General features: G+C 36.9%; 1 protein-coding gene across 4 annotated transcripts in view; it reads right to left on the bottom strand.

Moving 5' to 3' along the window:
- l(2)k09913 (lethal (2) k09913) overlaps window positions 1-25,794 on the bottom strand; it is a 52,232-nt gene extending 26,438 nt beyond the window's left edge. Inside the window, exon 1 of one of the 4 annotated variants that reach the window (XM_067770836.1) lies at window positions 25,681-25,794. Coding sequence is in view for 1 of the 4 variants with exons in the window: in XM_067770835.1 (XP_067626936.1) it covers window positions 25,480-25,486 (7 nt within the window). In the remaining 3 variants the exon portion in view is untranslated. The other 3 variants (XM_067770837.1, XM_067770838.1, XM_067770835.1) reach the window with 3 other exon arrangements.
- Window positions 25,795-27,660: the final 1,866 nt, after the last annotated feature.

The following is a 27,660-nucleotide window of genomic DNA, read 5'->3' as shown; positions in this document are numbered from 1 at the left end:
AAAAGTGAATCCGTTATAGCAAATGAATTCGAATGAGAGTTAAAATCATGACACACACACCGAAAGGGTTCATTTAATTCGAAATTAGTTCTGCACTGCCTCAAAAGGAGAGGTTTGTAATGTCTTGAAGCTCGTGATGGGACATTGAAGTTTACTTCATTCAAAAGAAAGGGGCTAGAAATTAGTCCGTTCAGTAGTTTAGCCATAAATAATACGCCTAGCATTTCTTTACGACTAGCGAGAGTTGCAAAATTGATATTCTTTAACCGACTAGTATAAGATGGAAGATTATACGTAGAGTCCCAATGAAAATTCCTTAAAGAAAAAATTGCTTCTGTATTGACCCAAGCCTATCTGCATGAACTTGATATCGCGGATTCCAGACTATTGATCCGTATTCTATTATCGGTCTAACGAATGTGGTAAAAAGGGCTTTGGTTACATAAGGGTCATTAAATTCTTTAGACCATCTCTTCACGAATGATAGAACTAGCCTTATTGGCAGTAGTCATAATATGAAGGTTGAAACTAAGTTTAGCATCCATTGTTACTTACTGATACAAGACAAAAATTATCAATTACGTAAGAGGCTGCTGGCAAAGTTCTCCGAGAGAGAATACATAAAGCATTGTTCACTTTAATTCTGTACACATATTTAAGGATACATTTTTTTTAAATCGCCTCAAAAATATATACCTTAAATAAAAATTAATTTATTCTTCTGGTAGCGCAACTTAACCAGTGGTAATATTTTACTTCAGCGTGCGATAATACGGGCGCTTTTCTAAACACTCGCCCTTAATTTTTGAACAGTAGTTGCTCTAGTGACCTCAAAGGCAAGCTCGTTTGATTTTTCTATCAAAGATGAATGCATTTTGACATTTAGTAGAGTTTTTATTGAAGGGCCTTCCCGAAAATAGTTAGATTGTTAAAATTAAGTTTGATAAATTAAAAGTTTTATTTTCTATGTTCATATCAGAAAATTAGTTTTATATTCTGAAGAAAGTTTTTTAAATATACTGTAACGAATTTAGAGAAATTCCGCTTATTTGCAACCTTCTGCTAACGTTCGAATGGCTGAACTGTCGAATAAATAACTCCAATATTCTTTATTGCAAAAGGGTATTTATTAGCCTACTTTGGGAGTAGTACAATTATACTTCAATATCACGTACTTCACAAAACCGTGATGAAATCAAACTGATTACTGATTCCTCAGCTTGCGCAGCTTTTATACTCTCAGTTTCCTCGTTCATCCATTTCTCCTGAGTTCTAGTCATTTCGCGAAACTGTATTCCAGAACAATTGTATACCTTGCTTGGTTATTACCTATATACATGTATACCTATTTGTAATTAATGTTTCTCTTATAGCCATATGCATGTGTATGGGTGAGTAACTACTTCTGCTGCTGACTACATGTGTGTGCGTGAGTAATCTCTTCATCGCCTTCTATATATGTGTGTAAATAATGATTAATGTGCTTATGTAGCTGGATTTAATGTTTTTGTTGTTGTGCATTTATTTAATAACAGCTTAGTGATGTTAAAATTTGCCACAATACATTTCAATATTGAAAATTAAAAAAATACTTAACAGAAAAGAATCCATTACAAAAATCTAAGTAGCAATTGTATAAAGTAACAATAATTACACTGGTCGACGGCCAAAATTTACCAGAGACGCCGTTATGAAATTCGTATGTAAAACCACCCCCTGATTTCGAAAATTGAGTTCATTTTTGATTCTATGGTACCGTTTTTGAGATATTTGCAATTTACCGTTATTCGAAAAAACCAAAATAGTGGCTCCCTTTAATTACGTATATCTCACGAACGGGTAAAGCAATTGCAAGTTACAGAATCGGAAAGACAATAAAATTTGCTATAAATGCATAATACATGGTTTTTTGCTCAACCAGATAGTTTTCGAGATATTAGCTTATAATTTCAGATTTTTGTTTTTTTTATGAAAAAATATGAAAAAAATTACTCTTTGCGAGGGCAGCATTCCAAAACCACAACTTTTTTTCCAGATGTTTTTTCTTTACGTAAAGCTCTGTCTAATTAAAAAAAAAGATAAGCTACCATCGAAGAAAATCGATGCAAAACTACGTAAGTTATAAGCGATCAAATAAAAATACCCAGGTTGGGCAATTTCAACGTATACCTCAAAACGTATGTATGGTATAAAGAAGAGTGAAATATCTAGCTATGCTCTGTTTCTATTTAGTTAAAAGTTCAATTTATGAATGAAATTTCCCATATTTTTAACTTTTTTTTAAATTTATTTATGTTTATACTATATTCTAACAATCTTTATCTTAATTTGATTTTACTATGTAGTCGAAATAATTATGTGTTCTACTTTGACGCTTATTCAGTTTAGGATCGGTTTCTCTTATGAGAAACCAGCAGTAATCACCCATCATTGCGACGTCCCAGAATCCTTGATATCGATTCTCAATTAATTTCATTTGCTGATGAAACCTTTCGTCATGTTCGTCACTTTCGTCGCCAAGATTTGCCGGAAAAAAGTCCAAATGTGAGTGCAGAAAGTGAATTTTTAAGGACATATTTACGCCTGGAAAGAAAATATTAGTTAGGTAAACAAGTTATAGAATTTTGGTAAACTAATTTTAATAAGCCTTTAAGCCTTTTTTGCATAATTATTGATTAAGTCGTTCACTATCTGCTCGTAGTTAGGGCTTTTGTGTCTACCGAGAAAAGAAGCAACGACCTTTTCCAAGGATTCCCACGCTGCTGCCTCAACTGATGAGAGTAGTCTTTTGATTTGATTACTGTTTATCAACTTTTTTATTTGTGCTCCAACAAAAATACCTTCCTTTATCTTGGCTTGAGAAATATCTGGAAAATTGTTTTCATATAGTCGAATGCTTCGCCTTGTTTGTCCAAAGCCTTAACCAAGTTTTTAATGAGACCGAGCTTGATGTGTAAGGGTGGAAGTATGATTTTCTCTTTCTTGACAAGAGGGGTGTATTTGATGTTATCCACACCAACGGTAAACTCGACTCTTTCCGACCAATCCTTTCTGACGTAGTGGTCCCTACGAGCTCGGCTATCCCACTTGCAAAGGAAGCAGCAGTGGTTGGTGTAGCCACTTTGTAGACCGCATAGCATTGCAACGACTTTGAGATCCGAACATATTTTCCAATCATGCTCTTCATATTTGATAAATTTGAGTAGTTTTTGCGATTCCTCGTAGGTTTCCTTTGTATTTACTGCATGTACGATCGGGATAGAAGGCTTTTTGTTACAAAGATGCAATAATACAGCCTTCAAACTCAGTTTATTGCTGTCTATGATCAATCGCCAGTCTATATGTTTGACCAAACTCTTTGAATAAACCAGGAATGTCGTTGCAGTAGCATATACTGTCTTTCTTGGTATAGTGTTTGGAAAATTGTTCGTGACGAGTTCTGCAATATATACCTTAACATCGGATGACACAAATTTAAATTGTTGCATACGAGAAGCGTGGATCTCGGCCTTTCCTTGGATAGTTCCAAATCTCTTATCCAATCATTAAGTTGTGCTTGTGACAGAACGTTTCTCTCGTTTCCCATGCGAAATTCAGTACAACTTGATTCCCCGCACTCAGATATTACTGTTGACAATGGAACTGGATTCGCAACTGCCGTTGAATGTAGTACTGGTAATGTCACTGTAGGTACGCTGGCATAGGTTACTCTTCTTGATCTTCCAATGCCAACTACTTTTGTTTGACAAATATAACACTCTATTGAATGGCAAGTAGGTTCTCTCCATATCATTGGTGTATCAAATTTTATTTGTTGTCCTGATTCCGACTGAATCAATTCTACTCGACACGATGTACACAAAGTGTTCGGTGTCCATGGTTTTTCAGCATTTTTAGGCTCAATGCCAAAATACTTGGAGTATAAAGTTTTCATATGATCTGAGAATACTCGTCGTCGCCTTATGATAGTATATTGGCCACACATGAAACAGAACATATCTGGATCGTTATTACAAACAAATTCTCGCTTCCTTTCACTCATTTTATTTTTTTTTTTAATAAATCACGGTTTTGAAATTTGACTTATGAACTGAACTATCTTCGGCGAGCCTTGCAGATGTTATGAAGTTTCAAGGCGCATTAACTCATATTTATACTCGGAACAAGAATAAAATTGAAAAAATCAAATCTTACCTAGACAGAAAGGTTCCTTTTTATACGAAGCCGGGAAAAGAAAATACTACCTGCTTTAGATGTAGGCTTTAAACATTTTTTTGTGTCTTATAATTTTGAAAATCTACCTGCATACTTACCCATAAGGGACGGAAATACATGTTTATAACTACATGCCTACAGCAGGTTTCGAACCCAATCACTCTTCCTTTCGATGCAACCTCTCTACCTAATATAAAACAATTCCAGTATTAAAAGTACTATTTGATTTATTTAAAGAAAAAGTATTATCATTGTTATGGTGTTATTCGTTTATCCGGATAATATCCCATTTGCACTTTATACCTTTAATATATGTATGTACACATACATTGAAGTTGCGCAACCTGGGTATTTTTATTTGATCGCTTATAACTTACGTAGTTTTGCATCGATTTTATTCGATGATAGCTTATCTTTTTTCTTATTAAACAGAGCTTTACGCAAAAGAAAAATATCTGGATAAAAAGTTGTGGTTTTGGAATGTTGCCCTCGCAAAAAGTAATTTTTTTCATATTTTTTCATAAAAAAAACAAAAATCTGAAATGATAAGCTAATATCTCGAAAACTGTCTGGTTGAGCAAAAACAATGTATGATGTATTCAACATCTGTATATGTAGTTATTCATAAATTTTATCGTCTTTCCGATTCTGTAAACTTTTTTGCAATTGCTTTACCCGTTCGTGAGATATACGTAATTAAAGGGAGCCATCTTTTTGGTTTTTTCGAATAACGGTAAATTGCAAATATCTCAAAAACCATACCATAGAATCAAAAATGAACTCAATTTTCGAAATCAGGGGGTGATTTTACATACGAATTTCATAACGGCGTTTCTGGTAAAGAGAAAAAGTTGAAATTCGTGGTCCAGTGTTACAGTAACCCTTAATATAATGAACCAAAACAACAATTATGATACTACTAATAATATTTATCTACATATTGTGAGTTGGTGAAACTGGGGGAAATTAATGTTTTAAAGTCTTCAAGCCTTCAAGCCTTTTTTCACATGGTCAAATCACGTATGCAGTAATTTACATAACCACAATGGCGAAAAGAATCAAAAATCCCCTCTGCAAGCAGGTTAAACTACTTGTTAGCTTTTCTGCGTGGAGGTTTTCTATCAATGGTTTTTCCCATGGTATAAGTAAACGAGTTTAAGTCACTCTTTGACGTAGGCAGCTATCTTAACCGTTTGACTTTGGCTGGCATGATGTCATTTCATGCTACCAGAGTGAATATGAACACATTAATTTTGGTTCGTAAGCTGACACTCGTGTCAGAACATAAAATTAATAAATTAAATGAAAAAAAATTAAAAAATTTAAGGCGCGATAACCTCCGAAGAGATCTAAGGCCGAGCTTCGCTTCTTAATAAATTAGTTTATTAAAAAACGGGAGCCCAAAGAAACTTGCAGTTTCAACAGAGTTGAAACAGAGGAAGGGTGCTACAGGCGTTGGTGTGAAACCATATTTTTCATTTTCAAAAAACTGTTATCGACAACGTTTTTAGCGGCCTTTTTTGGGTCGGACAGGGTATACATGAAAATTTTACAATCAAATAAATTTTTTTTAGTAGGTCATGAAAAAAACTTAAAAATCAAAGTCGAAAAAAAGTCAAAAAAATGAAATTTCGCAGGCTCGAAAATTATTTTTTCGGGTATGTGTAGTGGAACTTTTTTTCCCGAGGCCAAATCCTATCGAAAAATCGATGGCGCGATATCGGTTAATAAATCGAACCAATCTAGTGTGTATCCGTTCTTTTCTCAAACAAAAACAAATCTGAATATTTTACTTTGTTTATATTTTCATTTCCTATTTAGAGAAAGAGCCCGTGACTGCCAAACCTTCGTCATTTTATAAAAGTTGAAATTTCGCCAGTGCATACTTCCAATTGAAGCAGGATCGTTGGCCCATTGTAAAACTTGAGTCATAGTCGTTTTAACAGATATAGTGCAAACATTTTGCAGAAAAATAGACATTTCTTTCGTCATTTTATAAAGACTGATTTTCATATATGGTCTACGTCACAATATAAGAAGCAACTAGCCTCATTGCCAGACACTTTCCATAGTAGCTTTGATAGTAGTTTTTTTATCAATTTTATTTATATAACAAAAAAATGTAAGAAAATGATTTTTAAGTATTGTTTTCTTTATATATTATGGTAATCTACGATTAAAATGACCAGGATTAATGACTGACACAGTAAACATGTAAGTTTTACCATAATATATAAAGAAAAGAATACTTAAAAATCATTTTCTTACATTTTTTTCTTATATAAATAAAATTGATAAAAAAAAATTTTATTTAAAAAAATTTTTTTTTTTCAATTAAATAAAAAAAAATTATAAAAAAAATCGGCCCACTCCGGGATTAGTGGGGATGATTGTAGAACTGATTGGAGTTTTTTATGAGAAAAAAAAAAAATGGCGAAATTCGAAAAATCTCGAAAAACTGAAAAATTAAAAAAAAAAGTACATTTAAAAACAAATTAAAAAAAAAAAAGATCCCAAACGGTCAATTTTTGAAAAAGTTATAGCATTTTGAAAACAAAAACGGTGTATTTTTAAAAATTCATAACTTTTTTTGAGTTGGATGAACAAATTTGAAAAAAATCTGTAAAACGTCTTTCGTAAGCTAGAAAAAGAAGAAAAACTTTCAGCCAATTCTAAAGGGGTTGGGTTCAAAATTGGTCGAAATGGGATGGAACCCCATATGCTTTTTAAGAGTTCCTTAGGAATAATTAGAATAAGAGGAAAACATATGCTTAATCGCACTGAAAGCAGAAGTTCTCATAACTTTTCCACAGCTTGAACAAAATTTTGAAATTTTTTAAGAACATTTGTTAATAGTGATAAGTAGTACTGATCAAAATTTTTTATATTGAAGTGTAGATCACAATACATGTACCAAATTGTATATACATACACTACCTTTTTTTTGTATTTAAAAAATTAAAATAAAAATTTAAATGTTCAAAAAGCTTAAAATTTTCAATATATCGCTTCCTTAAAACATTTCGTAAATCGCTATATCATCACAATACTCAAGAGCAATTAAATTTAATTCTCAAAATGCAGCACAACAACTTCACATTGCACCGGTTGAATCGATGTTTCTGCTCGATCCTTAACTCATAAAAGGTTGAGACCACGAAAAAATACTTCAAGATAGACCTGTGGAGAGTTTCATGATGTTCAACTTCGAACTGAGCGCGATACACAGGAAACGAGGTATTTGCGACCCCGAGTCTCGAACATCTCAATACGCGCGACTTATCATGACTTTTAATGCCATTAAATGTCAAAATAAAGACGTATGCAAGTTTCCAAGTCTTATCTCAAATTCCAGGGTCAAACCCTTAAATGGCTGGAGTAATTTAAATTTTCTCAATGAATCAATTTTGAATACAAATTTATTTCAGTGCCATAATATTTTTGAATAATTTTTAGTGGCCAATTTGTTAGTGTAAATTTAGGTTTTTATACCGTAGTACTCGTTTAAGATTTTAAGTGCTTTGCATCAAGGCGAATTCAGTATTGTGACTCGCGTTTTTTGAAGGGTACTCCATAAATAGTGTAAGGAATACTCCTTTAGGAGTATAGGAGTGTTCCAAAACTAATCTGTATTCATACAAAAAATGTGCTCCAATTAACATCCCTTCAAAAAACGCGAGTACTCCATAAATAAAGTAAGGAATACTCCTTTGGGAGTATAGGAGTATTCCAAAATTAATCTGTATTCATACAAAAAATGTGCTCCAATTAACATTGCGATGTCCTAGGAGAGGAGTAGGTGATCCCACTCTCGCTTTGTTTGTGAGTATTCCATGGAGTACATACGTGAGAGTACTTTCCAAAGTACTTTCAACGTAGTACTCCATGGAGCACCCACAGAGGATCATATGCCAAAGTACTAAAGAGGAATTGTGTTGGAAAGAATTATCGGAGTGAATTTAATTTAAAACAAGTAAGGACGGGACTGTCTTCGGCTATGCCGAAGACTTCATACCTTTCATGAATGGGGCTGAACAATAATCTTATCCCGTTCGTAATCTCCGAATAATCGTATGTATAAGATAAGAAATATCTAGTGAACAGATCTACATACCTAAACGATTTTTAAGATAAATATAAAATAAAAAATAGGTAGGTACTTTGTGTTAGGATGCAAAGTTTCAGGTTTTTTGTGGTCTGCGTGTAAAAACTATGACTACGAATCACGTATTTCAAAAATATATGAAGTAAACGTAACTATTTGATGAAATTTGATGAATTTTGAAGCTTCTAGCCGTAAAAAAGGGGCAAAAAAATACAGTTTATATGGGGTATATAATATATTGTCACGGATATTAGCATCACTAAATTATCCCATCACTAAGGCGATGCTAAGGCCATGCCAAGCAGTATTTACGTTAATAATTAAATCAAGTATACACATATATAAGGCAGCCCAGAGAGATGTCACACACAGATGCATTTACTTATATGCCTATGTGCGCGCGAGAGACTGTAAACTACAAACATTCACATCAATAATTCAATCTTTATGTATCTACATAAACGAATAAATAATTGCGTCTACACATATGTACGAGCAGCGGAGCGGCAATGCACAAACACATGCATATATCTTATCTGAGTTGTCACAAGAGAGAGCAATAATTTGTGCACGTAGTTGTGGCTGGCGATTTTGTAGCCGAAACAACTAGTAAGTTCTGGAAATCGAAGAGCCTAGAAGTATGCAGCGTAAACTATAAAAGCGGGGCAAGCGAGTAAGAAGTAATTCAGTTTGATTTGAGTTGTCAATCAGTTTGATTAAGACGATATCTAGCGAGCAATAGCAGTGTTATTTTGAATAGTAGAGTTTCATTGAGCTATCAATCAGTGTGGTTATTAAGCAAGCTATTCGTTGCACAGTTTGTTATTGTGAAGTACTTTAATAAAGGCCATTTTGCATTATTACAAATTGGAGTTATTTATTCAACAGTTTAGTGATTCGAACTTAGCAGAGGATTGCAAATAAGAGGATTTGCAAGCAAATTCGTTACAATTGGTGTCAGAAGAGGAATTGTTGAATAAATTCCAGAGGACAACAAGGACATGGCAAAGTTAAGTGAATTGAAGATCCCGCAACTGAAGAAGGAGTTGGAGAACCGTGGATTGAATACAACTGGCATTAAACTCGAACTTAAGGCACGACTACGAGAGGCAATGGAATTAGAAGGAATTGATGTGGAAGAGTATGTCTCTCATCTTGATGGCGAGGAGACAACAAAAATTGAAGAGAAAAACGAATCATCACAGACAATTACCAGCACAGACTTGAACATGATATTGGCTGCGATAACTGCTCAAACATCGACAGTAACATCTAAGATGGAAGCGCAAGAGGCACGTATAACAGAAATGTCATCACAAATATCCACCAACATGTCATCACAACTGGAAGAACAGAAAACGTATATGTCATCACAGATGGAATCCCAAGAGACACGTATAACATCAAAAATGTCGTCTCAGCTGGAATCGCAGGAGAACCGTATAACAGCGAAGATTGAAGCACAAGAGGCACGGATATCCGAAATGTCGGCGCAAATTTCAGCACAGATATCATCGCAGATCTCTGCTCAACTGGAAGAGCAAGAAGAACGTATTTCCTCGAAGTTGGAGGCGCAAGATACAAAAATTTTACAGTTTGAAGAAAAAATCGAGGCCGAGGTGGATGCTTTAAGAGGACGTATTGAGCAGTTGCAACTAAATCGCCCAGCAGTTTCAACGAGTAATCCAAAGGTAAAAACACCATCCTTTGACGGTTCTGTTCCTTTCCAAGTCTTTAAGCTACAGTTTGAGAAGACCGCAGCAGTGAACAACTGGAATGTGGAAGATAAAGTTGCCGCACTCTTCGTAGCATTGAAAGGACCAGCTGCCGAAATATTACAGACTATTCCAGAGTACGAACGGAACAGTTATGACGCATTGATGGCTGCTGTAGAACGACGTTATGGAAGCGAGCATAGAAAACAGATATTCCAAATTGAGTTGCAAAACCGCTACCAAAAAGCAAATGAGACATTGCAGGAGTTTGCTTCAGATGTTGAAAGGTTGGCTCATCTCGCAAATGCGGACGCACCCGTGGAATACACCGAGAGGGTAAAAATCCAGAGTTTTATAAATGGCATACGAGACGTGGAAACGAAGCGAGCTACATACGCGAACCCAAAACTGACATTTGCTGAAACGGTATCACATGCATTGACCCAGGAAACTGCCTCCCTATTAAGTTAACCAGCATATAAGGCTCATCTTGTAGAAGTAGAAAGGCCAGAATGGGTAGACACAATTTTGGAAGCACTGAAGGGATCACAACAGAAAAATGCCGGAGTTATTAAATGTTTCAAGTGCGGCAACCCAGGTCATATTGCACGACATTGCAGCACCGGTCCCAATAGCTCCAACAATGTGGGTGTCCGTAAACGCAGAGCTGAAGGAGATGAGCAAATCTCCAAGTCCACTCAATCGTTAAACTAAAGCGAGTCAGCCGCAAGGGGCGACAGCTGGCTCCCTCAATTGAATGCCCCATAATCTCTATCTCACAAATTGGAAGAAGGTCAAACAATCTTACTGTCGGAGGACATGTGGATGGAAAGGAACGTTTACTGACTGTAGATACGGGTGCATCTCATTCCATCATTCGACCGGATTTAGTCAACAAGAAGATAACACCATTGCATGGAGCAAGATTGCGTACAGCCACTGGAGAAGACAGCACGGTTCTAGGAGAAGTATCATGTGAAGTCGCAATTGGGAACGTCACGGTAGTACACAATTTTATAGTGGCAGAGATTGTTGATGAAATCATAATTGGAGTGGACTTCTTAATCGACCAGGGCATCAAGATCGACATGCAAAGCAAGACGATGCGATATAAGAACATGGATGTACCACTTAATTTCGGCTACGAGAGAGGCTACAGCAGTAAACGAGTGCTGGTGGAAGAGAGTCAGCGAATACCACCAAAATCCTAAGCAGTCATCTGGGCAAAGGTTGATGGAGATTGTGGGACAAACAAATTGTGGGTTGTCGAAGCAGCAAACAAATCAGCACTGAACATACTTGTAGGAAAAACCCTGGCTATGACAAAACAAGACGGACGTGTTCCGGTAAGAGTACTCAATGAGTTCAATTCACCACTCAAACTGACTAAAGGAGCTATTTTGGGAAGATGCCAAGAGGCTGAAGTAGTTATTAACTGTGAACAGCTCCAGGAACACGTTTCAGCTAGTAATACTAATCTTTCAAATGACATCACGGCATGGACGCAGGGGCTAGAGGAAGCATATCAGAGTAAGGCAAAACAACTGCTCCTAAAGTACGCGAACATATTTGACCAGGATGGTTCTAAACCAGGCCGCACCAACGTTGTGAAACATCAAATTGACACTGGAGATGCGAGGCCGATCCGTCAAGCTCCACGTAGTGTTCCACTGGCGAAGCGGCAAGTTGTGAGTCAAATTATACAAAAAAAGTGTGCGCTGTTTAAAAAGGAAGTAAATTATTTGGGTCACAAGGTAACGACAGAGGGCATCCATGAGCTTACAAGAAAAAATAAAGCTTTCGAATGGAAGAAGGAGCAAGAAGTGGCTTTCCAAACATTGAAGGAGCGTTTGTGCACTGCCCCAATGTTAGCATATCCGATTCCAGGAGCAACATTTATTCTAGATACAGATGCGAGTGGATATGCTATAGGAGGCGTTTTATCACAACTGGTCGATGGACAGGAGAAGGTAGTTCCATATTACAGCCGTTCGATTGGAAAACCAGAGAGGAACTACTGCGTTACGCGGAGAGAGCTGTTGGCATTGGTAGAGTGCGTTAAACATTTTCACAAATACCTCTACGGCCAGCGATTCCGTGTCAGGACAGATCACGCAGCTTTAAAATGGCTACTGCAGTTCCGTAATCCGGAAGGACAATTGGCACGGTGGATCGAGCGACTACAAAGCTATGACTTTTCCATTGAGCATCGAAAAGGTAGTACCCATGGAAATGCCGATGCAATGTCACGAAGACCATGTAGTTTGGAATGCAAGCACTGTTCAAAAGCCGAGGCTAAAGAAGACATTATAGATGTCCGGCTAATGACTATAACATGTACAGATGAATGGGACAAGGAACAGCTAAGAAAGTGCCAGCTAGAAGATGCAGATCTGTCACGTGTTATGCAAGGGCTCGAACGAAATGAAAGACCAAACAGAGAAGAGATGTCAGCAGAGAGTCCCATTGCGAAGTCATATTGGGCACAGTGGAACAGTTTAGAATTGATATCCGGTTGCCTTCATCGAGTATGGGAGAGTGAGGATGGTAAATACAAGAATAAACTGATAGTTGTTCCCAGAAAGAGGATTCCTGATGTGCTCAGCGAGCTGCATAATGGTCCAAGCGGAGGTCATCTTGGAATCACGAAGACGCTCGAGAAGATTAAACAGAGATTCTATTGGGTTGGTTGCCGTCAGTCGGTCACTGAGTGGATTGCGAACTGCGAGGTTTGCAGCAGAGCGAAAGGGCCCAGAACACGAAGTCATGGCCAAATGAAGCAATATAACTCAGGTGCGCCATTTGAAAGGATCGCTATGGATGTCGCCGGTCCATTTCCTACTAGCAACGGCGGAAACAAATATGTACTGGTAGTTATGGATTATTTCAGCAAATGGCCAGAGGTATACCCAATCCCAAATCAAGAAGCGGAAACGGTAGCCGAAGTGTTTATAAACAATTGGGTTGCAAGGTATGGTGTACCAATGGAGTTACATTCTGACCAAGGCAGGAATTTCGAATCAGCTGTGTTCCAGGAAATGTGTAAGTCATTGGGCATTCGAAAAACATGGACAACTGCATTGCATCCTCAATCCGATGGTATGGTAGAACGACTCAATAGAACATTGGAGGAGCACTTAAGGAAAGTAGTGGACAAGTACCATAAAGAATGGGATACCCGCATACCATTATTCTTGATGGCTTACCGATCAGCAGTGCATGAGACAACGGGCCAAACCCCTGCAAAAGTAATTTTCGGCAATGACCTTAGACTGCCAGCTGATTTGAAGTTTGGGATAGATGCCAATGCGGAGAGAAATGTCAGGAAATCCACTAGTGATTTGGAAGAAGAGCTAAGAGAAATACATGATCTGATAAGGCAACGAACAAAGATTATGAGTGACAAGATGAAAGCCAGATATGATAAAGCAATTAATTCAGAAGGTTTTCAGGAAGGAGATTTGGTGCTGTTATACAACCCACAACGTAAAAAAGGTTTGTCCCCGAAATTGCAGTGTAATTGGGAAGGCCCATACAAAGTTGTAAAACGGATCAACGATGTAGTGTACCGCATACAGACCATCGGTAAACCACGAACCAAAATGAAGGTGGTCCATTTGAAAAGGCTAGCAACGTTTAGATCGAGAGATTTGTCTGATCGGGACGATCAGACTTAGGTGGAGGGCAGTGTCACGGATATTAGCATCACTAAATTATCCCATCACTAAGGCGATGCTAAGGCCATGCCAAGCAGTATTTACGTTAATAATTAAATCAAGTATACACATATATAAGGCAGCCCAGAGAGATGTCAAACACAGATGCATTTACTTATATGCCTATGTGCGCGCGAGAGACTGTAAACTACAAACATTCACATCATTAATTCAATCTTTATGTATCTACATAAACGAATAAATAATTGCGTCTACACATATGTACGAGCAGCGGAGCGGCAATGCACAAACACATGCATATATCTTATCTGAGTTGTCACAAGAGAGAGCAATAATTTGTGCACGTAGTTGTGGCTGACGATTTTGTAGCCGAAACAACTAGTAAGTTCTGGAAATCGAAGAGCCTAGAAGTATGCAGCGTAAACTATAAAAGCGGGGCAAGCGAGTAAGAAGTAATTCAGTTTGATTTGAGTTGTCAAGCAGTTTGATTAAGACGATATCTAGCGAGCAATAGCAGTGTTATTTTGAATAGTAGAGTTTCATTGAGCTATCAATCAGTGTGGTTATTAAGCAAGCTATTCGTTGCACAGTTTGTTATTGTGAAGTACTTTAATAAAGGCCATTTTGCATTATTACAAATTGGAGTTATTTATTCAACAGTTTAGTGATTCGAACTTAGCAGAGGATTGCAAATAAGAGGATTTGCAAACAAATTCGTTACAATATGTACCACCGATCTCTATGATTTTTTCAAACAACAATATATGCTATATACGTAAGCATTTGGTGAAATTTGAAGCTTCTAGCTATTAAAACGGGGCAGAAATTGCGCAAAGTTTCTTATCTGAACAATCGCTTGTATGAGATATATACTATGTATACCACCGATCTCAATGATTTTTTCAGACATCAATATATGCTATACACGTAAGCATTTGGTGAAATTTGAAGTTTCTAGCTGTTAAAATGGGGCCGAAATCGCAAAAAAAAATATATATATACTATATATATATACTATATATACCATCATATATATTATATATATCACCGATCTCTATGATTTTTTGACACAACAATATATACTATATACGTAAGCAATCGGTGAAATTTGAAGCTTATAGCTGTTTAAATGGAGTAGAAATTGCGAAAAGTTTCTTATCTGAACAATCGGGTATGATTTTTTCAGACAACAATATATGCTATATACGTAAGCATTCGTTGAAATTTGAAGCCTCTAGCTCTTAAAATAGGGCAGTAATTACGAAAAGTTTCTTATCTGAACAATCGGTTGTGGGGAATATATACTATATATACGACCGATCTAATCAATTTTTTCAGGCAACAATATGTGCAATATACGAAAGTATATGGTGAAGTTTGAATCTTCAATCTGTTAAATTGAGTAAGATATTACAAAAATTCTCTTTTTCTGAAAAATCGGTTGTATGGAGGATATATGCTATAGTGGTCCGATCCGGCCGGTTCCGACAAATGTCTAATCGGACACCCAAATACACCCGCTCACCAAATTTTATCAAGATATCTCAAAAATTGAGGGACTAGTTTGCATACAAACAGACAGACGGACAGACGGACATGGCTAAATCAACTCAGCTCTTCAACCTGGTTATTTCGGTATACTTAATGGTGGGTCTATCTATTTTCCTTTAAGGACTTACAATTTTGGGTTTCGTGACGAAATTAATATACCATTTCATTTTCATGAAAGGTATAATGAAAGTAAATGAAGAGGGGCAATAAAACATTTATATTTTATACTACGAATATTCCTATGTTATTTAGCATTTGCGTGAATAAAGAAACTAATATTTCTCTATACTATAGTATGTATACATAAAACCAGTGCACGGTTGCATTTTATCAGAGTTGCCATAGTAAAATTTTATTATCAGTTATTTGTATGCAATATTTTACCTGTGGCAACTCTGTTCGATCGTCATCGTGTCGTGATCACGGTCGTTAAAAAACGAGAAATGATCGGCTGATGGTGGTCCGCAAACGCATTGCAAAGGAGTATTGTTAGAGTACTCCAACATGAGGAAAATGGAACACGTAATCCAAAAATTTTTGCAGGGAATACGTTTTTGCTTAAACTTTATATGGACTGCTAAGCGACAAACTTTAAATACACCTCTGAAATTGCTGCGCATAAAATTAGTACTACTAAATTTCAATACGCATTATACTCAGATGTAAGTGAAATATGTGTCTATGTTTCACCCTCTGCACTAATTCCATGTATTCTATGCGCGTCCAGTATATATCACAACTGATACAGCTTATATGTTAAGCCGGAGTCATTGGTGCCGTATGACGTATCGCTGTATCCGTATCCCTAACGTAATCAGCTGTTAATTGTTACGACGGTAAACCAAACCCCAATTGGTTGGCTACGATACGGTTACGACCTTAGCGGCACCAATAATCGATTTGATTCTCATAAAAGGGGTACAAAACAAAAATAATGGCACGATAATTATAAGCGCTAATACAGCAGGCGATAAGGATAAATTAGAGATACGCTAACAGAAAAGTTGGATACAAATGTGTATAATATAGCTGAGCCAAAAGTTTATTTTCCTAGAGTTGTGGTAGCTAATATTAGCGCAGAGCATACCGAGAGCGAAATAGTTAGCCGGATCCTTGCGCAGAATGATACACTGAGGGAAGCTAAAATGAAATGTATTACAATTAAACGCGCTAAAAAAGAAAATAGAGGACAACATATTAATGCAGTTATAGAAATAGAGCATAAATATTATGAGGCCATCCTGAGACATAAGAAAATTAATGTTGGATGGGATCGCTGCCCAGTTTATGACGGTCAAACTGTAAAAAGGTGCTACAAATGTTTAGGGTTTAACCACATAGCTGCCAATTGCACTCTGAAACAGAGATGTAGTAAATGTCTGGGAGAAAATGGGGCAGAAAACTGCAAGGAGAGCATGGCCATTAATAAATGTGGTAATTGCGTAGATGCCAATAATCAGATAGGTTTTAAGCTCAATATAGATCATAACATAATGAGCCATGACTGCCCAGTTTATCAAAGGAAGCTTAAACTGGAAAAACAACGAGTTGGTTTTTAGCAACCAAGACGTACAGGCTCAGTAATAAATGTTTTTGATTTGAAATGTGTCTACTTGAATATTTGTAGTTTGTTAGCAAATAAAGCAGAGCTCGAAAAAATGATAGAAGAAGTGGATCCGGACATTGTTTTATGCTCAGAAACACGTATAACTTCAGATATTCTTGATTCTGAAATTAATATTGCACCGTATACATTAATTCGCTGCGACTCTCATAGTAGACATACGGGAGGGGTCGTTTTATTACTGAAAAAGGAAATCAAGTACAAAGTTAATCGATCAATTGATAGAAATGTATGGTGTGCTATAGTAAAATTAAAGCAAGTGGACATTAAGTGGCAAATAGGTGTGTTGTACCATTCCCCAAGTTCTAGTGACAGTGAATTTTTAAATCACGTAGAGAGTTTTTATCAGAAGTATTAGAATCAGATACGAATTCCCTTCTAGTTGGAGATTTCAATATAAACTTAAATATTAACTCTTCGAGTAGCTACAAACTGAATGAAATTTGTGCACGTAGGGCAATGAAACAAAAAATAAATTTCAATACAAGAGTCGCGGAAACTTCTCAAACAAAAATATATTTATTATATGCAAACGCTGATATACTGTCTTGTGTAAATCTTGAAGACCACAGAATATCCGATCACGAAACTATTTCATTTGCTATAAAAGTAAGTAATTCAAATCCGTTACGAAGAGTCATTTCATCAACATCCTGGGAGAATTATTCGGCCGATAACTTGACGACTCTACTGAGGAATTGCGATCTAAGTTTAATAAGAAGCATGAATGTCAACGACATGGTCAACTATAAAAAGACTTGTTTACTAGATTGTATGGGAGTACTAACGTTTGAAAAAACAGTACGGTAAAGTTAAGAAATAAATGGTATGACCAAGAATTGACAGAATTGAATAAACTAAACTACCGGTTGCACTCCTAAGCTAGAACAACGGGTGACTATACCGAATATAACATGGTCGCGAAGTACTACAAAAAACTAATCAAATTTAAAAAGATTAAATACATGGAGAATAATATTGATATCAATTGTTCAGATAGCAGGCTAATGTGGAAGTATCTTAAGCATGCTGTAAACTTAACGGGGCCAAAAGAAAAGATGTTGACGGTGATCGTAAAAGGTGTGACATATGATACACCCCGCGATATTGCTGAAGCATTGAACTCCTTCTTTATAGATAGCATTGTTGATATAAACAGGGAAATTGAAGTTGTTCAGAGTCAGAACGACTTCCAATTTACAACTAGGTCATGTTTAAAATTCGAAGAAATTACGGTTGAGGATGTTATACGTATAGCAAAAAGGTTCAAAAATAAAACTGGGGGGAAATATTTACTTTCAGAAGGCGTAATTAAAGATTCGGTATCGTACATGGGTTTCTTCTATGCAACCGCTATAAACAAATCCATGACTACTGGAATAGTGCCAGATATGTGGAAAATTTCGACAATAGTACCAATTAGGAAAGTAAAAGATTCAATAATGGCAGAAGAACTAAGGCCGATAAATACATTGCCGAACATAGAAAAAATTCTGGAAATTGTAATAAAAAATCAACTGCTTAATTACTTAGAAAATAATAAAATCCTTATAAAGGAACAATCCGGTTTCCGAGAAAGGCACTCTTGCGACCCGGCGTTAAATTACGTCATATCTAGCTGGAAGGAAGAGCTGAGCCTAAAAAAACATATAGTAGCAGTTTTCATTGACCTGAAAAGAGCGTTCGAAACAATTGATAGGAATATAATGCTCGATAAACTACAAAAAATTGGTATTAGGGAAAATGAATTGCAGTGGTTTAGAAGCTTCTTATCAGACCGGAAACAAAGAACAACCATCGAGTCAGTAGTCTCATCCGAGGCACAAGTGGACATAGGTTTACCACAAGGGTCGGTATTAGCACCAATCCTGTTCAACATTTACATAAACGACATATCATCAGCACTGAAATATAGTAAAGTCAGGTTGTTTGCAGATGATGCGCTACTTGAAGTAAATGAAACGGACATTTCAATAGCAAGGAGCAAAATGCAAGAAGATTTGGACTCATTGTATAGATGGCTTTGCACTAATAAACTCAAACTTAACGTTAACAAAACTAAGTTCATGGTTTTATCTAGGACGACCAATAGAAAATCACTTAATTTTGATCTAAAAATAATGAATACGAGCATTGAGGATGTCAAAATATTTAAGTACTTAGGGATCCTGATTGACAATAAACTGAGGTTTACAGATCATATTGATTATATTGTTGCCAAAATGGGCAAAAAAATTGGATTTTGGAAGAGATCGTGTAAACTTATTAGTAAGAAATATAAGTTGAAAGTTTATAGATCCATCATAGAACCGCACTTCTTATATTGCCCTACAATATTCTTTATTGCCAATGAAACACAAGTAGACAGGTTACAAATTATGCAAAACAAAGCTATGAGATTTATATTGAAAGTGAGGTACGACACTTCAATAAAGATTATGCTTGATGCACTAAACTGGCTGAGCGTGAAACAGTAGATATTTTACCATAGTATGAAATTTGTATTTTATATCAAGCATGGTAAATTACCAGCCTACCTAAGTGAAAAACTTGTTTATGTGAATGAAACCCATTCTTACATAATCAGGGAAAATAATAATTTTAGATTACCTCTTCTCAAAACAGAAATGGACAAGCAAAATATATTTTACAAAGGCCTGAAATGTTTTAATGAACTACCTAATCATGTTAAAAATTGTGAAAACTTAAACACCTTCAAAAAAAGTTTATTAGAATATTGAAAAACTCTTCCAATAAGATAAAATATTTTGTATCTGTATTTCATGTTACTGATCCTTGAGCGTACACGGCAATCCAAATAGACACAGAGGAACCTTATGCATCAGGTCAAAAACATATATTGCTCGCAATCAAATTAGGAAAGAATTCCTGAAAATATCGTCCCAGACAAACAGTTGGAGTGTTCATGTGAATCACGTATATTCCTACAACAATGATATATTATAATTAATTATGTTTACATAAAAGCTGGTACAGGGAGGATTGGAAACACGTCCTTTCCAACCGTCCGATAAGAATGGCTTATTCTGCTGAGCTGCTAGCTTTTGGGTTGACCGGAATCAAATGCATTCCGACAGCATAAATAATAAAACTGGGTAATCATACGTCTTGGAGTAGGGCAGGATTGAGAATACGTCCTTCCAACCTCCCAATGATATGACTCCAAGACTCGCCCGTTGAGACCACCAGTTCCCGTGCTGATCGGAATCTCATGCATTCCGACACCCCAAACGCTAGAAATCCTATTATTATTAAAATGTATTTAAAAATTTGTAATAATCTAAGTTTTAGCCTTAAAACGCCGTAATAATAAATAAATAATAATAATAATAAGATTGGTCGAATCAGCTGTTATAAGGTTACCGACAAAGCACCAATGTCTCCAGCTTTATACACAGAAATACAACAGAGGGTTGTGTCTCCGCTTTTCGGTACACCCTGTAGCTGTAGCTAGTTGTTTAACCACTGTCGCTAGATGGGTCTCCTAAGCATTATCTAAGCGAGGATAGCCGTTTTTTTTCACGCGCAAACGAAACGTATACGCGTGTAAAAAAACACGGCTACTATGTCAATTAATCGAAATCAATGAAAATTTTCTTTTGACTTGACATTCTTCTGCACGAACAATTAGTCGAGTTCGCTATGCCATCTCCTTGTCTAGATTCGCCTTGGTTTTGCATATGAAAATAAAAACTTCCATAAGAATTAATTTATATGTGAGGGTATACGGGAGTGCTCTAAATTTGTTTTTTATATTTGATGTGTAAATTTGTTACTGTGCCTATGATTCGGGGCAAAACAAAAACAAAAGTGCTATAAGTGTATCGGGGTTGTGCAGCTCTGTGATAATGATAAACTGAGACCTCAGATGATTCTCGGTTGTCAATCAGGGTTTAGCTTTTAATGTTTAAGGTATTGTTCACATCTTAGAAACTTTAGACTTTAACACCTACTTTGTTTTGAACATGAATATGCGACATAATTATCAGTACAAAGTTTGCGAAGAATGTTTTTGAATTATTCGAAAAATGTCAAATATGGTCTTTGACCATTTGCAGATAATCTACGCATTTACATGTGTTTCATCTCTAGGAAAGAGATTACTATCCGCAAGAAAATTATATGCGATTAAGAGCTAAGTACGAAAACGAAGATTATCTCGTTATATGTAAACTAGGTCTTATTTCATTTCACAGTACAATATTCCATGATACAAAAAAGAAGGTAGTTCCACTCAAAATTTTTTGAAATTTTTGGGGATTTTTGAAGTTTCATAATGTTTGTTTTTTTTTTCAGAAGCGTTGCCATACCGTTACTGTTTAAGGCGAAATTGTGGTTTTTCGAGATGGAAATTTCCTTTAGGACGAAAACGCAATGGTCATCTGAGACAATAATAATATGCTCTAGCACGATTTATATGCATTTATATCGATTGAGAATACAGTAAAACAGTTTTTATTGAAAAATAGTGGATACCGACTCATACATTGGTTAATGACTCATATCTTTTTGGCAGCTTGACCCCTAGACAAACAAAAAATACACGAAAAATCCTGTTATTCTAGCGTGGCCCTATTTATTATCATGCCCCTACAGTGGATATTTCTCAAGCATGTTGAGAAAAAGTGTACCTCCAAAGTCTGCACATCTATGTCAATGCTAAAACGGCAGAATGTGTATATGCGGGGCTGCCCCAAGGTGGCCCCTGGTACAACGGGCAAAAACACTCTCATAACTAGTGGCTAACCTGCAGAGCTACAGGGTAATGTTTTCCCTAAAACATGGTTTAACAATTCCCTTCTAATGCGCAACGCTTGATATTCAAGTAATCTTTTAAAAATAATACATATATAATTCAAATGTTTCAGGCTCAATATATTTTTTTCCTTATACCTATATGACACTAATTTATTTCCGTGTATTTTTTTTTTCTATTTTTTTCATTTTTTGTCACATGCCCTCCTAATATAAGCTATGTTCCAAAAAAAAAAGAAAATACAAGAAAACATCTAGTTTGTTAAAAACAAACGATGCAGTTTGTATTTCGTTAGGGTTTTTTTGACATTCGGTTGTTTTTGTTTTTTAATTTTTTCTGATAAATCATTATTTTGTTTTAACAATTGTTTTTGTTTTATCGGTTTATTGATAAAGTATTCAAGTTTCGAAACGAGCTCAAGGCCAGAACAATAATTTTTTGTAATGATTATTGTTTTTTTAATTTTTCTATAATTGAAAAATTTTATTTTGTTTTTGGAATAGTAAAAAAAAAATTTTCCAATTATAGAAAAATTAAAAAAAACAGTAAACATTACAAAAAATTATTGTTCTGGCCCTGAGTTCGCTTCAAACCTTGAATGGATTATTTTGTTTGAAAATTTTGTGCATAAATTCACAACTAAAATGAACATTCGGGTGAAATAAGTGACCAACCAGAGCGCGGAATAATATTCTGTGTTATTTGCAGTGTTTGTTGTGAATAATGTTAATAAAAAAATAAAATTTAAAACATGTGTTTTTTGTTGGTTTTTTGGCCTTTAGTTTGTAAGATTTTTTTTACGTTTTTTATTATAATACATGTATTTTTGTATTTCTAGTCCTGAAGATGACTTCTAATTGAAGTCGAAATATCGATAAATAAAAAAAAACGACAATATATAAATATACAAATAAAAAGTTTTCTTTGTTTGTTATTTAATATTGTATGGCCTCGAGCTCGACAATTTACAAACATTTTTAAAACATGTGGACAATATTGGTCTCTATTTTCTCTTGTTGGAAATTTGTTTTTGTATTTTGACTTTCGGATAAAGTTTCGTCAGTTTTTTGAGCTTGGAATCCAAGCAAAAATAAAGTAGTGTCATATAGGCTGTTGTTGTTGTTGTAGCAGTGCTTCGCCCCATCCAACAGGTGTAACCGATCACAAATTGTCATGAATATCCTCTAACGGGAGTCGACGGAAACTTGCTGTTTCAACAGGGGTGGACCATAATGAGAGGGGTGTTAGAGGCGTTGGTTCCACATAACAATTGAAGAGATGGTTGGTGTCATGTGGGGACACATTGCAAGCATGGTATACATTTTGTATGTCGGGGTTGATTCTGGATAGGTAAGAGTTTAACCTGTTACAGTATCCAGATCGAAGTAGAGTTGGAGTGACCCACGTTTCCCTAGGGAGTGTGCGTTCCTCTTCTGCAAACTTAGGGTATTGTTCTTTGAGTACAGGATTCACCGGGCAATTCCTGACATAGAAGGCCGATGCCTGTTTGTGGAGTTCACTGGGGACCTGCTTGTGTTTTTTTGCTTCATACGGCTGTGTTATCAGGTGCCGTATTTCCTCATAATGCTTACGGAGATGACTCCTTAATCCCTGCGCAGTGTTGGCCCATCAATCAGATGTCTGTTGGGATGCCAAGGTTTCTGGGTATTCAACAGGAACTGTTTGGTTAGCATTTAATTTCTCTCCCTAATGAAGAGTATTCTCGCCTCATTATGTAGATGGTGTTCTGGGGACATAAGAAGACAACCCGTGGCGGTTCTGAGGGCAGTATTTTGGCAGGCCTGTAGCTTCTTCCACTGAGTAGTCTTTAGGCTTGGCGACCATATCGGGGCAGCGTAGCATGCAATCGCCTGGCCAATTGCTTTGTAAGTAGTGATGAGCGTTTCTTTATCTTTTCCCCCAGTACTGCCAGCAAGAGATTTGAGCATTTTTTTACGGCTCCGGATTTTCGGTACAATTGCGGCTGAATGCTCACCAAAATGTAGATCCTGATCAAACGTCACACCCAAGATTTTGGGGTGTATGACAGTCCTTAAGGTTCTGGGAACCTAACGTGTGTTTCGATACAGCTCTTAACATTTGGGGCGTCTCCCAGCGTACCCGCCGTATGTCTGTCGTAAGAGGCGACTAAAATACCAAATTGATTCAAGGGGCTGTGTGCCCTGCAAAAATCGCAAGTAATCCATGCTATGGACCAACCGATTGCTCCAAAATTAACCACAATGCATACAAAAAATATGGTCCAATTAACATTGCAATGTCCTAGGACTGGACCAAATATTCCAGCTTCGCATTATATCAGAGTAATACATGGAGTACCCACAGTCCAATAAACATTGTGTAGTAACGAGCAATGATCGGCTTACAATATGTTCGTGTAGAAAGATGAGTTGGTCCATTGGATCCAACGATTTTTGCAGAGTAGTGCAACTCTTTCAAGGTGTTGCCAGCGCTATATATAACTTCTCCAACCCAATTGTCAGTCGCACCTACACGTGGCGAATCCTGTTTCTTTAACAGCCGAGGCTCCGGCGACCACAAGTTCTTCATGGATCTATGGGGTGGGAGGGCGGTATCGCTTTGAAGGTTTTTCGGCACAATGGGTACAGTATATATGTGTTATACACTCGAAAATATGTGTTATTTACCATGACTGAAAAATATACACCACACTATACCCATGATAAACGTCGTTTTGTCACAAACCCAGTTATATATTCGCGTAAAGAAACACAGTTGTTGTTATTGTAGCGATAAGGTTGCTCTCCTGAGGCTTTGGGGAGTGTTATCGATGTGATTGGTCCTTTGCCGGATACAGATCTGGTACGCTCCGGTAACAGCACCATTAAGGTGGTAGCCCGACCATCTCGGGAACGATTTATATGGTCACATTAAACCTTCAGGCCATCCCTCCCTCCCCACCCCCCAAGATCCATGAGGAGCTTGGGGTCGCCAGAGCCTCGTCTGTTAGTGAAACAGGATTCGCCGCGGATAGGTGAGGTTGACAATTGGGTTTGGAGAAGCTATATATTGCGCTGGCAACCTGAAGGGTTGCGGTACACAGCCCTTTGAACCCTGCACCCACAAAAAAAATTGTGAACATAAGTGTTTTCCGCGGATATAGTTTCGGTCTCCAAACCGGTGTTGGACCCACCCAGGGTAATTTTTTTAAAGCGCGGCCGAAGGCCTTCAACGCAGAAAGGTGTTCTGCGCAAAAATAATATGGATCCCACCCAGGTTTCGGAGCGCTACGTGGCAATTTTTCGGTTTTTCGTTAATATCTTTTGAACAAATTAAAATTTTAATTTTCCGCCTTCGGATTATTAACACTGATGTCAAAACCTGTCGTTTGACACCTCTCTCGATATTTTGGTAGCGTATTAGCAGTCGACCCCTCAACTAGACTTTTACCTTTTCTTTTCCATCGCGATACCGACCGAGGCCCCAGGTGCCGGGGTTGGATATTCAACGGAATGCCCATCTCTAGTCTGCACATATATGTACATATGTTACAATTTTTGCAAGAGTAGGTAACATGTACCATGCGGATATGTATGGATATATGTACGTATGTGTGTTGCATCTCGAGGAATATTTTCTTTGGACTTTGCCCCAATTAAGAATCGTCCTCGTCTTTCGGGTAAATATTAAAACTTAAAGAAACGCAAGTATTATTAAATACACACCAAACACAAAATGTAAATATGAATAAGTTTGTAAACATTTGTATTACAACAACAACTTTAGTTCCAATAAGATTTTATATATAGCATTGTATGTACATATTTACATACTTAGCATTGCTTATACCCACACAAATGTAACTTTTTCGTTTAATTAACGTACTAGGAAAAATACACTGAGTTTGTTGCAGTTTAGTTAAAAAAGATTAAATTGATTAAATTTACTAAATTGGGAAGTAGATAATTGTCCGGAAACTATAAAACCAAATGCACAATAATTTAAAAAATGCAAAAATTAAAGTATTAACATACACAGATCTTTGTCGGTGACTTTCTTTGTATGACAAATTATGCATTTATGCACAATGTAATGACAATATTTGCACTGAACACAGTTACGACCGTGGCTACTGAGTACAGAGCAATGGCGGCTATTAAAAAACCCCAAGACAAAAGTGAACGACTAAGAACTGTATAGTTTACATATAATAAGATTATCTTCATTTTCGTAGTTAGATAGATAATTAATTGAGGATCGCACTGCGACCATTGGTCTATTGTGCCCTCAGCTGCTTCACAACACCTCATCCAAGCCGACATCTCTGATGAACCCTAGCAGTTCACCTGGCTTGAGTGGTTTGATGTGAGAATGCTCTGGCCATGGTGAGCCCATAAACTTAGCCCTACGTCTTGAGATTGCATCACACTCCAAGAGGATATGGTCCGCCGTCTCTGCTGATCGATCACAAAATCGGCATGTGTTGTTCGGTAGTATACCCAGCTTTTGCATGTGGCTGTTCAGTCTACAGTGTCCTGTAAGAATAGCGGTTAGGATTCTTAGGTTATCTTTCGAGAGGCCTATTAATGCCCTATATCGAGTTGTGCAGATGATATTTGAATAACGCCCCATTTCGAAATTTCTAAAACGCTCTATCCCAGAGTTCGGTTGAATAACGCCCTATCTCAGATTTTGTGCAAAAACACACTACCTGTGCACAAATTCAATACATTTGGACATTAGCTCGTAAGTGCAGTCACTACCCTCTAGCGTAAACAAACACGTCTCTGAGCATGCACAAAAAGCATGCATGTGCTCGAACATTTCTTGAGATTGTACTGCCTTCAGAACCGCCACGGGTTGTCTTCTTATGTCCCCAGAACACCATCTACATAACGAGGCGAGAATACTCCCCATCAGGGAGAGAAATGAGATGCTAACAAAACAGTTCCTGTTGAATACCCAGAAACCTGGGCATCCAAACAGACATCTGATTGATGAGCCAACACCGCCTAGGGTCTTAAGGAGTCATCTCCGTAAGCATTATGAGGAAATACGGCTTCTGAGAAGCCAAAAAACACAAGCAGGTCCTCAGCGAACTCCATAAACAGGCGTCGGACCTTTATGCCGGGAATTGCCCGGTGAATTCAGTACTCAAAGAACAGTACCCAAAATTTTCGGAAGAGGAACGCATACTCCCTAGGGAAACGCGAATCACTCAGGTAACAGGTTAAACTCTTACCTATCCAGAATCAACTCCGACATACAAAATCTATGCCCCACTTGCAATGTGTCCCCACATGACACAAACCATCTCTTCAATTGTAATGTGGAATCAACGCCTCTAACACCCCTGTCATTATGGTCCACCACTGTTGAAACTGCAAGTTTCCTTGGACTCCCGTTAGAGGATATTGATGAAATTTGTGATCAGTCGCACTCATTGGATGGGGCGAAGCACCGCTACAACAACAACACCAACAACAACAACAACAACATTTCTTGAGTGTAATTTTATATAGATTTGATAGGTTTTTAAGGATTGCAGGTCTCTTAAGAAAGACATTATTTACCAGAATTTGGTGAATATGAGAGAAGTGTGAAATAGAAGCAAAAAGGAAATTAAACCGTGACACAAAAATGATATATAACAAGAAATTGAACCTTTAGAATTGGGTGGGTCCAACAATGGTTTAGGGATCAAAATTAAATGCGCACAGAACACCTTTCTGCATTAGTGTGTGGGTACAACAAATCTGGCAAAGTACAACAACTACATGAAAATTTGAAGCGAGTTTTTGCTTATATCTTTTGACAGAAATAAAAAATTTAAATTTCGCTTTCGAATTCGAAAAACGCGTCTTTTGATACCATCTTTGATAAAAATTAGGTGGTGCCCCGTATTGTAAAACGTTACCTTTCTATTTTGGGTAATTCTATACAACAGCATGACACCCCCAGTGGATTAGGGGATCAGAATATACCCGCGGTAGGTATGCCTGTCGTAAGAGGCG

This window comes from Eurosta solidaginis, chromosome 3, assembly GCF_040869045.1.
Source record: "Eurosta solidaginis isolate ZX-2024a chromosome 3, ASM4086904v1, whole genome shotgun sequence".
Classification (NCBI taxonomy): Eukaryota; Metazoa; Arthropoda; class Insecta; order Diptera; family Tephritidae; genus Eurosta; species Eurosta solidaginis.
This window is presented reverse-complemented; position numbering and strand designations above follow the sequence as displayed.